Source organism: Mus musculus, chromosome 2 (assembly GCF_000001635.26).
Source record: "Mus musculus strain C57BL/6J chromosome 2, GRCm38.p6 C57BL/6J".
Taxonomy (NCBI): Eukaryota; Metazoa; Chordata; class Mammalia; order Rodentia; family Muridae; genus Mus; species Mus musculus.
The window spans coordinates 180,258,526-180,273,629 of NC_000068.7; the positions used below are offsets into that span (position 1 = coordinate 180,258,526).

The 15,104-nt window shown below is 53.0% G+C and overlaps 1 protein-coding gene across 3 annotated transcripts; it reads right to left on the reverse strand.

The window, feature by feature from the left end:
• Nucleotides 1–13: 13 nt before the first annotated feature.
• On the reverse strand, nucleotides 14–14,965 carry Cables2 (CDK5 and Abl enzyme substrate 2). Of its 3 annotated transcripts, NM_145851.2 has the most exons (10): nucleotides 14,575–14,940; nucleotides 5,878–5,949; nucleotides 5,689–5,781; nucleotides 4,553–4,630; nucleotides 3,592–3,700; nucleotides 2,991–3,156; nucleotides 2,552–2,655; nucleotides 2,119–2,225; nucleotides 1,750–1,954; nucleotides 14–1,658 (listed from the first exon to the last, which is right to left on the reverse strand). In NM_145851.2, the coding sequence occupies exons 1-10, from the start codon at nucleotides 14,928–14,930 to the stop codon at nucleotides 1,518–1,520; spliced, it is 1,431 nt and encodes a 476-aa protein (NP_665850.2). In that variant the 5' UTR covers nucleotides 14,931–14,940; the 3' UTR covers nucleotides 14–1,517. The 3 variants fall into 3 exon arrangements, 2 of the variants coding, with proteins under 2 accessions (NP_665850.2, XP_006500692.1); XR_001782621.1 differs by lacking the exon at nucleotides 3,592–3,700 and having other exon boundaries at nucleotides 14,575–14,965; XM_006500629.1 differs by lacking the exon at nucleotides 5,878–5,949 and having other exon boundaries at nucleotides 14,575–14,965.
• Between the last annotated feature and the right edge of the window lie 139 nt (nucleotides 14,966–15,104).

Consider the following 15,104-nt stretch of genomic DNA (forward strand, 5'->3'; position numbering starts at 1 on the left):
ACAAGCAAGGAAGTATGTTGCAAAAACCAGTTTTACTTTAACAAAAACATTTTAACACCTTCCATTCATAACCTACTGGACATACACCACATTCTGAGGTCTGACACAGCTGTGTCCTGTTGAGCGCTGCGGGTGCAGCACCAGGTCTGTGGCATTGGGTCACAGTCCAGCTGGACACCATGGATATACCTCAGATTTCTGGACTCAGTCTATAGGACTCTGTTTAGCCCGTGTTTGGTTTAAGGGTTGGCTTTAACAGTGCTCAATACCACAAACCAGCAGCTCTTAGCGAAGCTTAGGAAGGACTAACAGCAGACCAGCTTGGTAAAATGAATACACCTTACTACATCTAGAAGCTTAAATAACATTTATCCCATCAGTCAGCCATATATATCTAAGTTCATTTAAAAAAAAAATGATGGGGCTGCCCTGAAGATAACCTGTTTGCAGGAACGACTTATTGCACCTAAAGATGCTCTGAGAACGTGGCATGCTTACACCAGCATAAGCATGGACAGGCTAAAACGTATTTACTATCCTTTGAGCTCCTGTCTGAGCTGTTACTGATCCGATAGACCTAGGTGGTCGGTGTCAGGCTTGAGGACGAGCATCTCTGGGACATGAGACTGGAACCAAGCGGTGGCTGGCGTCTGCCAGGCTGGTGACCAGTTTCTAGGGAAGGATAACAGGCCTGGGGAGGTGGAGGATAGCTCTTGAGTGATGACAGTGGCACAGGGCAACTTGGCCTGATGACATGTAGTCATTGACAGTAGGTAGCAGGATCGGTGCCTTCCTGCTTGAGGATCAAGTGTGGTTCAAAGTCAGCAGCAGGCCTGAATGGGCCATTGTCTGTTCCCATAGAGACCAAATCTCAAGTTATAATGACTTTTCTCCATCACGATATTGCTTAGGAAAGTCAAGAGCCCACAGTCAGTGGTTGTCCAGTGACAGGGAAAAGCTGTGCTGGCAGGAGGCAGCAGGGGTTGGCCAAAGCACTGCTGTGCATGTGACACGGGTTTCACAGTGGCAGATGCTTTAACAAGGTGCAGTGAGAGCAGACTCAGAATCAAGGTGTCTGCCCTATCCTGTATCTTGACCAAAGATAAAATAGTGCTGATGGGGAACTGCCTGGGTGGAGGCACCAGAAGACAGAAGCCTGACAATTGTAGCAAGTTCAGAAGGTCTGGACACCTAGGTCTCTACAGGAATGGTTTCATGGGTAGGCAGAAGGAAGGCTGGCCCTCAGGATTCACAACATAAGCCAGGCTGGTCTCGCCACACGAAGAACAAACCAAGCCCCACACTGTTCACTTGCTTCAGGAAAACCCTCAACAGGGAGCGTCTCGAGGTCAAGGCGTGCTCTGCCCCAAAATTAAAAACTTTCCAAGGAAGCCAAGCTGCCGTGGGTTGTGAGGGGCAAGTGCAGTTACTGGAGGAGGGACAGGAACACTAGTCCTCTAGCCAAGCTACTCAGCCTTCCTGCCAAAGCAGCCTCCCTCTGGGGTGCACTGTTTGGGCTAGAACTGCTGGGTGAGGCGTCTGTAGTGAGGTAACACTTGGTTCTCTGGGAGGTACAGGGCCAGTTCCAAAGCCACGAGCACCGTGAACTCAAAGCCAATGAGGTCTTTCCTGTTGAACCGGAACCTTTCCTCCAGCTTCTGCAGTGAGGGAAACAAAGGGTGAATGGGTTAGCTCCATCTGTGTCCCCGTCTAAGGCCCAGTGCCTGCTGGTGCACACCTCACACTCACGTCAATAAGCTGCTTCACTTCACTCTTGCGGAGGTCACTGCTGATCTTGGCAGCCAACAGAACACAGGCTCCAGCACACAGTTTGCGGTTCTGTTTGTTGAGCTTGCCCTGCAGTACGAGCTTCTCAAAGTACACATATGCCATGGACACGGTCACAGGCTCCAAGCTGCACTCTTCAGAAAGGTTCCGCATCTCCCGTTTTAAACTGTGGGTGGGATGGGAGCCATGACGCTGGGGCAAATCCATGTCATGAGACAGCAGTCACCCTTCCATGGCTATGCCATGTTCTGTGGGCTGTCAGCACACATGGAGAAAGCCCAGAGCCAGGTTAGGTGGCTGGGAAGGGGTATCTGCCTAGCCCTCCCTTACCTCCTAATTTTGCTCAATGTCAGTTTGATATGAGGGAACTTTTCCCTGAAGGTCTCATTCATATCCTTCTTGAGGTCTGCAGGTTTCACATACTCTATAACGGTGGTCTGTAACAGAGCAGAGGTGAGTGGGCCAAGATGCTTGGGAATGGATGCCCTGCAGCCTGCAGGTACACACATGAGCATGTGGGACTTCAAAGAGGATTAACATGGCTCAGTCTGTCCATCCTCTGGATAAGCCCAGCCTGCCAGGCGTTCAGAGCTGGCTGCAGGAGATGTCCAGCATGACTGGCTGTCCTGCTTGGGCACACTGCCCTTGGCTACAACCCTTCCCACTACCTGTTGGTGCTGGGTGGGGACAAGGCACCCTGAGATGGCTGAGTCTCTGGTGTGGAGGGTGCTCATTCAGTGTATTACCTGAACCTTGAACTCACCATGTATGAAGCAAAGATGAGTACACGCTTATGTTTTCCACACGGCCACTGTGGGTCGTCCAGGAGGTTGGGATTGTATTCCACTGCATCTCCCCCGTCGCTTCCTGTAGGCAGAGGCAGCCAATGACAGCCTAGATCCTGATCAGAACCCACACCTCCCCTCTCCCATTGCAGCCAATGAAGAGGCATGAGGGCAAGGCTCAGGTCTGAGAGGTGCTCCAGGTCACAGGCCAGCTAGGGCTTAGGTCCAAGAAGTGATGCCTGGACAAAGCCTGCCCCCTTCCCGTCCCACACTGACCCTCTCTTCTGCCTGACTCAGGCAGAGCCTAGGGCCACATTATCTGGAATCCTTTCCTCTGAGAAGCCTTGGTGCAGAGGCATGAGTGTGGCTTATACTGCTGTCTGGCCCATGGCTGTGCCTAGCCCAGACCTTGGCTACCTAGTTCTGTGCCAGCTGGTGTTGACTTGGTAGGCACAGGTTTGTGTCTTGAACCTGGTGGAGCCCTGGGGATGCTGGGCCGAGGCTGGGGCAGCAAGCCATGGCTGTCATTCTTGTGTATAACCAGAGCATTAGTAGGGTACAGGAACTTTGCATAAGACACGACCTGGAAAAGCAATCACATTAGCTCAGTTCTGCTCCCCAGGCCAGAAAGTACAACCAAGTTCTGCTTCCCTCTGCCCTCCAGTGAGGAGCCTGAAGCCATGCTGCTACCCAGTCGGAGTGGGTACTTTCAAGGTCAGAGCACTAGCTTCCATGCCTAATCTGTGGTCTGTGGCCAGGCTAGTCTCTGTCTTGGAAGACCCTTGGCCTACTTACTGGTCCAGAAGCAAGGCTCTATGTGGAGAACCCAGGGGAGCAGTTGGGTTACCCACAGCTAGCAGTGGCTGTGTATGGTGTACTCTTAGGCACTTTCTCTGGGTGGCATGAGCCAGCTAGTGACAGGTGTAACGGGGTGTGGCTTGCTCCCAATACTGTGCCTTAATGTGCAGCACCTGTCTGCCTAACTCTGCTGGCCAATGGCTGGCCACAGGGCTCTTGCCTTTCCATCTGCTCCCAGCTCAACGCCTTCCAATTCAAAGACCATCTCAGAAGAAACAGAAACGCCGCCGGATGGGTGCCTCTGCTTCTGGCTGTCCACCCTCAGGTCACTGCAATGTATATGAGAGGGAGGGCTGTAGTCCCTCTGTCTGTGGTCAGTGGGTGGGTGCTCGGCCCACCGGGAATCCACCCACACAGAGTGCTCCTGCCACAAAGTCCTCAAAACAGGAGAAGGGGGCGGGCATGACCTTGGAGGTACATGACAGAAGGTTTAGCCTGAGGGCAGCCTGTATCTTAACTCCTGCCTTGTGGATGACAGGATAGATGTCATCTGTCATAGCACCTGGGAGCCACCACTCTGGAACATCCCTGAAAACTTACCAGACTTTGGCTTAAATTCGCTTCCCAGGTGCCTCAGTCCCTTCACCTGTAGTCACACAGTTCAGCAGCTGGCCTGGGATCCTGAGAACTGGCTATCTCCCACTCTGGACAGGAGGTTTTTCTGTGCCGACTATTGTTCTGTGGGGTCACACACAACACTGCCCCGCCCCAACAGCTGTTTCCTTCTTCCCTGAATTATACTCAGGACACAATTGCCTGGGCTGGTCACAAGGTTTTAGGAGCTTATTTGAGAGAGGTTCAGGAATATCTCAGTCAACCTATATATAGCCTACTGATACATACCTGTATATAGCTAACCTATATATAGCCAACCTATATGTAGCCTGCCTATCTATCTATCCATCCATCTACACACACATCCCACACACATATAGATAGTCTGGACAGAACCCGTGGCTCCGGGGATAAGAACCTGGAATGCAAACTCCTGGGCTGTGGAGGGAGACGATATGCTGGCCCCATGAGTCTAAGGCCCCAGCCTACACTCAAGAGCAGGCCACACTGATTGTGCTCAGCAGGACCAGGGCTTACCCGTGTTCGCAGCATGGGCAGTTTCTTACCTGATCCGTAGGCCTTCTCCATAGGGCAGGACTGAGAAGGCCGCACACAGGGACCGCTTGGCACAGATGAGTACAATCCTGTGGGAGGCCGAGGTCAGAGCAGGGCAGGAACTCTGTCCTGTCTACATTTGGGTGATGGGAAACTGCCAGAGCCACCAAGGGGACTTGGATTCCGGAAGCCAGGTCTGGCATCTTAGCACTTGGGCCAGATTCCCTAGATCTGCTTAGGAAGCTCCCTGCTCCCAGGAGCACAGGTTACCCAGGAAAGGGCAGCTTCATTCGCACAAAGAGAGGGCACAGGAAGCTGCCAAGTTCATTGGCAACAGGCTACAGAGTACAGGCAAACACAAGGTTTACTGCTAATAGAGAACACCTAGATATAATACAGAACTAAGCTATCTAGGGGGGCTTAGGACTGGGGCCCCTGAATGCTCAAAGCTATAACCATAGGCCACCCTGTGGTCTCAGGACTTAGGATTTGCAGGTCCTGCAGCAACAGTTCCTGGGGATACTTATCACGGTGACCTACAGCAGGGAAGGGACTGAGATCAGAGTGACAGGTAGTGTGTTTGCACCAGTGCAGGCATATGCAGCTGCCCAGATTCTAGCCTAGCACTGTTCTGGGGACCCAAATACTAGTTTGAGTTAAGCCTCCCATATGTCCCCCAATATACCTCATCTCCATCTGTGTGTCCCCAATGGAACTCTTAGTGCTGACAAGTATAGCCATGCCTTATCCTGTATATGTGCCCCAAATATGGTCGCACCTTCTATCCTGGGCACATTTGGGGAGGGGGGAGGCATTTTTGCTTTCCCTAGTCTCTTTTTCTTAAGATCTGTGTCCAGCTGCTGGCCCTTCCCTGGGATTATACAGTGGTGCCTAGTCTCTTTTTCTTAAGATTTGTGTCCAGCTGGTGGCTCTTCCCTGGGATTATACAGTGGTGGCTTGCTGGCCTGGCTATGCTAGCCAGTGTTCAACAATATAGAGGGTCAGGGGACAACGGGTGATGGAGAAGGGGCTGCTGCCAACAGGGGCAGGGCCTGGGTCTCATATTTTTGGCCCCCAGAGACACGGCCTGATCCTACAGTACAGGGAGCACAGTGGCCTTCCCGGGCCTGGCCCTACACTCACTCACCTGCTGTTCTTTGTGTCATACTGCCTCATGTTCTTGATGAAGTGGGTTTTCTTCAGGCCTTTGTGTCTTGGTGATCCAGATGCATGCTTGGTTCTGTAAGGTAAAAAGCAGGTCGTTCTTGCCCTCCTTGGACTTTCTTGTGGCTCCTGGGGTCAGAGGCCTTGGAGCAGGGGCAGGTAGGGTATATACCTCTGCACCGAGGCACATCCCACTGTGTCTTCCAGAAACTCAAGGGAACAGCGCTGAGATGTGACTCGTCTCCTGTAGGAAGACATCATGGCCTCAGAAGAGACAGTACACAGACTCCAGGAAGCCTTTGCGGCAGGTCCCTGAGCAGAACTGAAGTCATGTGGGAATATGCAGGGAGTGCGGGCATGAAACCAAGAGGCTTCAAGACCCGGTGAACCAAGACTGCAGTCTGGGGAAGTCCTTGTCCTAAGGGAGAGCAACTGGTGCATGGCAGTTGCAACACACACACATGTACACACATATGCATGCACACAGACACAAACACACACACACATGTACACACATACACAAATATGCACAAACACCCCTCCCAGGAGCTGTTTCTGGGTCTAGAACATTCTTTTCCAAATGTACAACTAAGATTTCCTTGTGGACTTGGGGTTCTAGTTCCATGTTGTCCCTCAGGAAGACCTGTTGGTGACTGTCACTAAAGAAAGATGGCAGCTCTGCTTTGGGAGCACTGATCCCTGTGGGTCATGTTGGCTCCTGGGTCCCCTGTGCCTTTACTCAGGAGGCCAGGACGAGGGAGGCAGACTCCCAGCACTGTGTGCCAGGAGAGGCTTCTTCAGGCCGACGAATGAGACCAGGACAACAAATTCAAGTCTTTAGTCCCAATGGGCAAATGACTAGTCAGTTACAGATCGTCTGGTTCTTCCAGGACACAGTTAGTGAGAGCAACAGCCAAGCTACAAGCTTACAGTGTGGGAACGGAAGGGGTGGTCTGTGTTCTGAGCTTGAAGCTTGCCCAAGACCTCGCCACTGACAAGTTTGTGCCAGGGCTCCCTGAAAGCACAGAGTCACCAGGAGCCTCAAGCTGAGGCTGAGGTATGCCAAACACTGTGACTCCCTCCTTAAAAATGAGGGCCTGTGACTAGACTTGAGTGGGCTATAGTTTCCCATCTTTATTCTCCTATTATCAGCCATGTGGTATGTTATTAAAGAAAAAATAAGGAACAGCTAGGCATGGTAGTATGGACAATGGTGAGTTTGAGGCTAGCCAAGGCTATATATATGAGACCTCATCTCTTTTTGTTTTGTTATTATTTAATTTTAAAAACAGGGTCTCATGTGCTCCAGACTGGACACAGACTCAATAGGTAGCTGCAAATAGCTTTGAACTCCTAATCCTCCAACCTCCACTGCTGCCTGTTGGGATTACATAGAAAAGCAACTCCTGAGCTGGGCATGGCGGCACGCCTTTAATCCCAGTACTCAAGAGGCAGAGGCAGGCAGATTTCTGAGTTCGAGGCCAGCCTGGTCTACAGAGTGAGTTCCAGGACAGCCAGGACTACACAGAGAAACCCTGTCTCGAAAAACCAAAAAAAAAGGTCACAAAATGCCATGATTCCATCACTTCTTGCTACAGCATCTGAATGTGTATACATGTGCGTGCATCTAAGTGCATGCATCTCATGTTGAAGAGCTTGAGTCTCACACATGGTACACAAGTTGCTTTACCACTAAGCTACACTCCAGACCCTAGAACACACCTGTCAAATGCACCTGACTCAGCTTGTGTGCAGGATGCCTGGGCTATGAAGGATTAATGATATATGTCAAACACTCTCACTAGTCCTCACTCCAAGAGAGTCCTGAAAGTAGATATCTGGCCAAGGAATTCACCAGGGCATACAGTCTGAGGCTTCCTAAACAGAAGCTGGAACATATATGAGCTTATATATGGAACATATATATAAGTCCACTCCTGCCTGGACTTCAGCAATTGTGCAGGCATTTTCAAATAAAGAGCTGAGCCACTTGCCTGTGGGATGACTGCACGAGGGACAGCCTCTCTGTCTCAGCTCTGCCAACTAATAGTCTGCCCTGTGCAAAATGTGTGGCCCTTCTGACAAGTTCAAAGCAGCCAAAGGGCTCTCCAGGCCACACAACTGCCAAGGCACAGACACCGGTTCTCCCCTCTTCCCTGTAGCAGGATTCATGGGTAATCTTGCTCTTCACCAAAAACATTCTGAAAGTGCAGCAGATGAGGCCAAGTACTGCCACACTTGGAAAACCACCCACTCAGAACAGTGATGATGGAGAAGGCTTTGCAGGGGATGGTACAGATGTTGATGGCTGTGGAGCTACTGCTGGGGATGGTGGTGGTACTGTGATGTGTGGCAGTTGTTGGTGGGGATGGTGTCAGTGGTGATGGCAGTTAGAGTGCCTCAGTTGTACTAACTGATGCTCCACGTACGCATGGTGTCCTTGTGCCTCAATCTGTACCAAGTTCCTCTCACCCAGTGGGCACAAAGCACAAAGTGGCTATGTCATAGTTAAGAAGCCTCCAGTGGTGTTGGAGGCCAGCAGGCAAAGGCATACTGAAGACACAGAGGTGAGGTGAGCCTGACATCCAAGGACTTCCAGGTACCTGGAGAGGAAAGCCCCAGGCTGGCCTCGAGCCAGAAGCCCCAGGCAGGAATGCCAACAAGGACTCAAGACCAGGACCTCTCTACAGCTTCCTTCAGGGTTCTGTGGCTGCGGGGTGCAGAGGGTCTCCCAGACAGGGGAGACTCAGTCAGTCCCCAGTGCAGTATTCCCTGAGAGCTCCCAATCACATCTGCCTGTCCGTCCTTCCAGATTTACAGGTGGGGAGCTCTTTTACAACATTAAAGGCTTCACTGACTTGTGCTGTGTCTGATGCAACTAAGCTCAAGTTCCTTTATCAGGAAGTCCTCTGGCTGGACCTGGAAATTCAGCGTGAGCCTCTGATATGCCAAAGGTCCAAGGGACTGCAGCTCAGAAACGCTTATCCTCAAGGGCAAGAAAAGCATCTCCCATCAGGTGTGGAGATGTGGAAAGTAGGTTCATATGGAGAAGCTGAACTACCACACAGGCTGAACTTCAGCTGCTACCAGAAACTTCTAAAAGAGCCCCGGGCCTGTAGTCTAGGCACCTGCAGATCTGAGCATGCCCCGTAAGAAGCAGGTCCTTCACACTGGGGTGCTGGTGGGATTATGTGCCCCACCCCCATATTTGTATATTAACCCTAGGGCCTCAGAACATAACTGAGCTTGGAGATATGGCCTTTAAAGAGATTACCTGGGGTGGCCCTTAATCCAGTGTGACTGGTATCCTTAAGATTAAGGCACAGACACACAGAGGGAGGACCATGTGATGACAAGGGAGGACAAGTCTATGAGGCCAAGGGTAAGGCCTCAAAGGGAGCCCGCCATACCTTCTTGGGCTTCTGGCTTCCAGAATGTGAGAAATAAAAGTCTGCTGCTTGGGGCTGGAGAGACAGATGAGTGGTTAAGAACCCTGGTTGCTCTTCCAGAAAACCTAGATTCAATTCCTAGCACCCACATGGTGGCTCAATACCATCTGTAACACCAGTTCTAAGGAATCAAACACTCTATTTTGACCCCTGTGGGTACTAAGCAAATACATGGTACACAGACAGACATACAAGTAAAACATCCACACATATTAATTTACCAGCCCACTGTCTACAGGGGCTTTGGAATGGCTCTAGACTTCATTGTGAAAAGGGGCTCCCAGGGTGCCCTGAAGGACTGCTGTGTGCTTATTGTACACAGAGCCTTGGCCTATGCCAAACGTCTGGCAGTAGCCATTTCCTGAGCATGAACTCTGGAGATCTGCATCTGATTAATGTCAGATCCATACTGTCCCTGCAGCATCATTAACTGAGGTCTTGTTCCAGCAGGATAGTTGGCTTACATGAGGTGTGGCATGGTCAGGACCTACCTGTCAGGCAGAGCCATGAAGATCCCTGAACCATATCCTTGCCTGTGCTTGTTGCTGAAACAGGTATATAGCCATTATCTCACACCAGCACGTCAAAGGCTGTGACACTCACACAGGAGTGGGGATGGCATAGAGAGCCTTGGCTCCCAGACTGTTCATGGTTCTCCCTTCTTTCTTACATGGCCACTTACATCCGGGCCTGTGTTAGGAACAAGACACCACCCAGAGGCTCTGGAGGAGAGTGGGTCAGGTACCTTGCCTAGAAGCATGGCCCGAGGGAAAGGCTAGGGGCCTAGGGCAGGAAGGATGCTCACTTCGTGGTGGGTGGTGGGGGCAGACTCGCCCAGAGAGGATTAGCTAAGGGCTGGAAGCACAGGACAGGGAAAAGCAGCTGGCCTGTGGTGGAACAGAATGTGGGACCTGAGGGAAGAGTCTGTTCTGGGGCCCTTAGGGCCATCTGCCTGGCATGGCATTCGCTGAGGTAATTAATTATCCAGGCAAAACCAGGTGGCTGATCGTGGCCCTGGGATCTCATTTGCAAGTCCTCAGAGACAGTGTGGGAGAGCTGTGGCAGATCTTTCCTCAGGCGCCCCGCTTGCTCTTCCTGCTATTTTCTGGTCCCTTTAGGGATGGCATGCTCCCTTGGGAGCTTGCACAATGTTCCCAGTTGGTCCAACATCTTGCTCCCTGTGGTTTTCTCCTTCCTCACAAGCATGCGATTTGTAAACCCAATCATCAGAACTGTACCAGGTAGGCACTACTCTTATTCAGTTTCAGATAGGGAAACTGAGGTACAGAGCCATTCAACTTGTCTGAAATCAAACAGCTGGCAAGAGAGGAGTAGAGGCCCATGTGTATAGCTCGGCTACTCTGAGGAAGGCCAATGTGTATAGGTTGGCTACTCTGAGGAAGGCCCATGTGCATAGCTCGGCTACTCTGAGGAAGGGCCATATGTATAGGTCAGCTACTCTGAGGAAGGGCCATGTGTATAGGTTGGCTACTCTGAGGAAGGGCCATGTGTATAGGTCGGCTACTCTGAGGAAGGCCCATGTGTATAGCTCGGCTACTCTGAGGAAGGGCCATGTGCATAGCTCGGCTACTCTGAGGAAGGGCCATGTGTATAGGTCAGCTACTCTGAGGAAGGGACATGTATATAGGTCAGCTACTCTGAGGAAGGGCCATGTGTATAGGTCGGCTACTCTGAGGAAGGCCCATGTGTATAGCTCGGCTACTCTGAGGAAGGGTGAGGAAGGGCCATGTGCATAGCTCGGCTACTCTGAAGAAGGGCCAGGTTCTTGTGGTGCAGACACCGTAAGAATCAGACCCCATGGTGTGCCCTGCCCTGCCCCCACCGGGAGCCAGAGTAAGGGTTGACATGTGGGATGTCTGTGTATATGATGCATAATATGACACTCTATGTAGCGGTGGGGGTCTTGGTGAGGAGACAGCTGAGGAGGGTATGTGGAAACGCAGGGGCTGCTCATGGAGCGTACGGTGGCATGTACTGTATGTCCACAAATACACGGGGACTCCTGTACTGTTCACATGTGCCTGGCACCTCAATTTGAGAATAGCTAAAAGCAGATAAACACTGAGGAGCAATCTGGACTTTCTGTCGCCTCAGCTGACACTCTCCAGACAACTAAAAAGTCCCAAGCTCAGTACCTCAAGCTGCAGACGTACAGGACAGTGTCTGCTCCAGCTCCATGGCATGGTTGCATGGCAATGACTGGAGCCCTCTACATGTGACGTGGGATGAAGAGGCCAGGGGTCAGGAGTGAGAGGGAAGGTGCTAGCTAAGAGGGCTTACCCGCTGAGCAGTTCAGCTGTCCTAACAGCTCAGAGCTGCCCCTTAGCAACGTTGCTGCTGCCTCTGAAGTCCACCCTCCTCTGTTCTTCAGTTGGTACCTGAAACCTAACTACAGACCTTAAACAACAACTGGTATGTGACAGGCTTCCTTGCTTGGAACTTGGGAGATGGGGAGAGGTCTAGGCAGGATCACGTGCCCGTGGCTTTGATTCTGTGCCCTTTAGGAATCCAGGAAGAGTGGATGGGCTGTGCAGGCTCGGGACAGACTCAGGAACCACCCGTCACATGACAGGTTGCAGAGAAGTCCCTAGTGAGGAGCCCATCCTGGCCAGCATGCTCAGGAGTCTGGGACCCTCCTCCACTAAGCAAGCACAACAGCATTCAGTCAGAGCCCGGGGCTCTGTTCCCCTGCCCGAGCACACCATTTAGCTCCTCACAGACCTGTATCTGCTAAAAACCCAAACAAATAAGCAAAATACCCCATGGTCTCCTGGTGAGTCTCCGTCCCAGCACTCCATGTAGAGAGGCCTGTGGTCCAGCAGCTTCACAGAGAAAGAGTGGGGCCTCAGAGGCAGGGTCAGCAGCTGGGTTGTCCTGGCGACTGACTACTCCAGTGGGTTTCAGCCCCGAGTGAGCAGATTCTGGGCAGAGACTAATACCCAGGTGCCAAGTTGCTCAATGGCTCCTCTAAGTGGCTCAGGTGCTACTCAGGGCTGGCCTAGGCCCCTCTTTGAGATCAAAGCAGAACACAGTCTCCTGCCTCTAGGCCCAGTTCTCTAATGGTGGGTGCAATTAGGTTGCAATTTGCAAAGTCATTTGCCTATGGGGACTTTCCCTTCCTCTTCATTTCTCCAGCAGGTACTAAGCAGGGCTGTTGTAAGTTGAAGTAGTTCCCCAAAAAGATCCTTCAAAAGCCTCCTTAGGGGCCTAAGCTACAGACACTCTAGGAAGGGATCAAGGTGAAAGGAGGACAAGATAAACCCGTGAGGACATGCAGGGAGGAGCCCCACGTGGAGACAAGGAGAGGGATCAACACAGCGTAAGCCACCGGCACCCAAGGCCTGTGGAAGCTGTACAGGGTCAGGAGCACCTCCAGGTTACAGCCTGACCTTCAGTGATTGGCATCCAGGGCTGGGGGGAAAAGTGCTGCTGCTGCTGGGAGCTTCCTTTTTCTCCATGGCCTTAGAGGTGCACACACAGGCTCTCTAACCAGAAGGCAGCAGTGGGCAAGTAGCTGGAATACACACTTTGAACGGGACCATAGAGCCTAGAGGTGAGCCTCCTTCCAGGCATGCAGTAAAAGAGACAATAAACAGCTCAAAAGCCCTGTGCAGACAACCAGCAGTGACTCTGTCTATTGCTAGAAAATACTCCTGAGAGCCCAAAGTAGGATCAAGGACAAAAAGCTTCTTGTCAGCCTATTCCACAGAGCAGGAGACTGAGGCTGTAAGAGATCCATTAGCTGTTCAAGGTCACAGAGCTACCGGATGGAGGATGGCTGGTCTGCACTCACTGTGACAGCCTTCAGGAGGCCAGCCACTGTTGTCTCTCCTACCCACAGACTGGGAGCTGGGGTAGACCGTCCTCCTGTTGAAGGCCTGTGACCACACAAGGATAACAACTCTCAGGATGAAGTGGGGCAGAACTAGGAAGACGGATGGCTGGAAGAGCTAGGACGGCGTGGGTACCAAAGGGAGCCTCAACCACAAATGTTTCAGCTTGCTCTTCAAGGGGGTCCAGCTAACTAACACTCTGGGACAAACTGACCCCTTGTCCCCACTGTATCCCTCTATGTCCTGTGGAGAAGCATGACCTGGCCCTACCTGTAGGCTGAGGTGGTAGCCACAGAAAGTTGAGGTCCTTTGGCCACAGATATGTGATGCAGGGTCAGAAGTCAGACAGCTTTTCCCATCACAGACCTGCCTAGGGCTTCCCACACCTGGGAGCCAGCCACCTGGCAGGAGCTCGGATATATAGCAGTGGGGCCTGCCCAGAAGGGACCTCAGTGTCCAGACTTAGCTCCCGCTGTCACTCGTTAGGTGAAGGCTGAGAATGCAAGAGGGAGCTGAGCAGGCTGAGACCCACATGGTGCTGGTAGCTACGGCCATCTGGGAAGTAAGCATAGCCAGGGAATGGGGGAGTAGTGAGGAATAAGAGCTGTCCTGGGCTAGGATGAAGGATCCTAGGATCCAGGCAGGGGAGGCAGAACAGTTACATGTTGCAGACCCTGAGTCCAGCAGGTGTGGGACAGAGGGCAGGGAGGTGGTCAGGTGTATAAGGCCGAGTAGAGATGAGACCAGGTAGGTAAGACCCTGGCCCACAAGCTGAGTTGGGCACACAGCCTGTAAAAAGTGTTTGTGAGTCTCTGTGTAGGGTAGCCAGGGGAGGGATGTGTCTAGAGTCAATTAGACCAAGGGAACTCCGAAATCCATATTCAGGGGACTTTCAAGGTAAAGAGCTGACCCCATATCCAGGAGCTGACAGCTTTAGTGGGACTTTCAAGGTAAAGAGCTGACCCCATATCCAGAAGTTGACAGTTTTAGTGGGACTATCCCTTCCCTCTGGAGGCTGACCAGCTTCAGTTAATCCCAAACTCATCTCCTGTATTCTGGACTGATGCTGCCACATCACCTCAGTCCCAGTCAAGGACAGACGGGACTGCGAGCCTCTCTGACTCTTGCACGCTGCGGTGATGGGCCCTCAAGTACCAGAATGAAGGATCCCTGGACCACCCTGGCTCCTGCATTATGGGCTGAAGAACCCTCTTCCCTAATTACCCGACACCTTGATCTTGGGCTGGTCATCTTGACCCTGTGTCCTGGGCTGACCATTCCGGTTCACCCAGACCTCTGAGTGTTAAGTTGATGGGTACCAGGTGACCATACCTGTGTGCGGGGTGAATGGACCCACCTCATCCCAACCATGTCCAGGTCTGCCGAGCTTGTGGCTTACCCGAACCCATAGGTCAACTACCCCACAACCTGGGAGGAGGGACCTGGCTCACCACCACCGGTGCCCCGGGCTGCCAAGGCCATAGGTCACACAGCCGGAGTGCTGGTTAGGCCTCTAGGCCACCACCCTGACCCCAGCGTGCAGCCGCCCCCGTCCAGCCCACTCACCTTTGGCGCTGCCCGTCCAGGCCAAGGCCGGCGGGCGCCGTCGTGGGGCTGAGCAGGCCCTGGGGCGCGGGCCTGGCTGGCAGCCCCGGGAGGCCTCCAGGTGGAGCGGGCGGCGGCGCGGGCGCCTCGCGGGCCTCGGTGGGCGGTGGCGGCGGCGGCGCTGGCTTCTCGCCTCCGGGACCCAGGCTCGGGGGCCGTCCGTCCAGGGAGATGTTGTTGAGAAAGAAGAGGGCGGCCTGACGGCGCCGGGAGTCCCCGCGCCTCCGCGGCACGGCCGGCGGGTTCCGGGCGGCCGGCGCGGGCCTGGAGGGGCCGGGGGCCGGACCCGGGGCTCCTCCCGCCGCAGCCGCGGCCATGCTCGAGTGCGCCGCCGCGCCGCGCCGCCGCGCAGCTGCCCATTGGCCGCGGCGCGCTTGCATGCAAATACCACCCCGTCACTCCCGCCCATTGGCCGCGGCGCGCCCATATGTAAATATAGTTCCGCGGTTCCTGTCTATTGGTTGCGGCGCGCCTGTATGCAAATACCACCC

Coding starts and splice junctions, on each gene's coding strand:
- Cables2 (NM_145851.2), bottom strand. CDS start 14,930: ATGGCCGCGGCTGCGGCGGGAGGAGCCCCGGGTCCGGCCCCCGGCCCC. Junction 5,950..14,574: donor CTGGACGGGCAGCGCCAAAG/GTGAGTGGGCTG, acceptor GTCTTCCTACAG/GAGACGAGTCACATCTCAGC. Junction 2,226..2,551: donor TCATCTTTGCTTCATACATG/GTGAGTTCAAGG, acceptor GCTCTGTTACAG/ACCACCGTTATAGAGTATGT.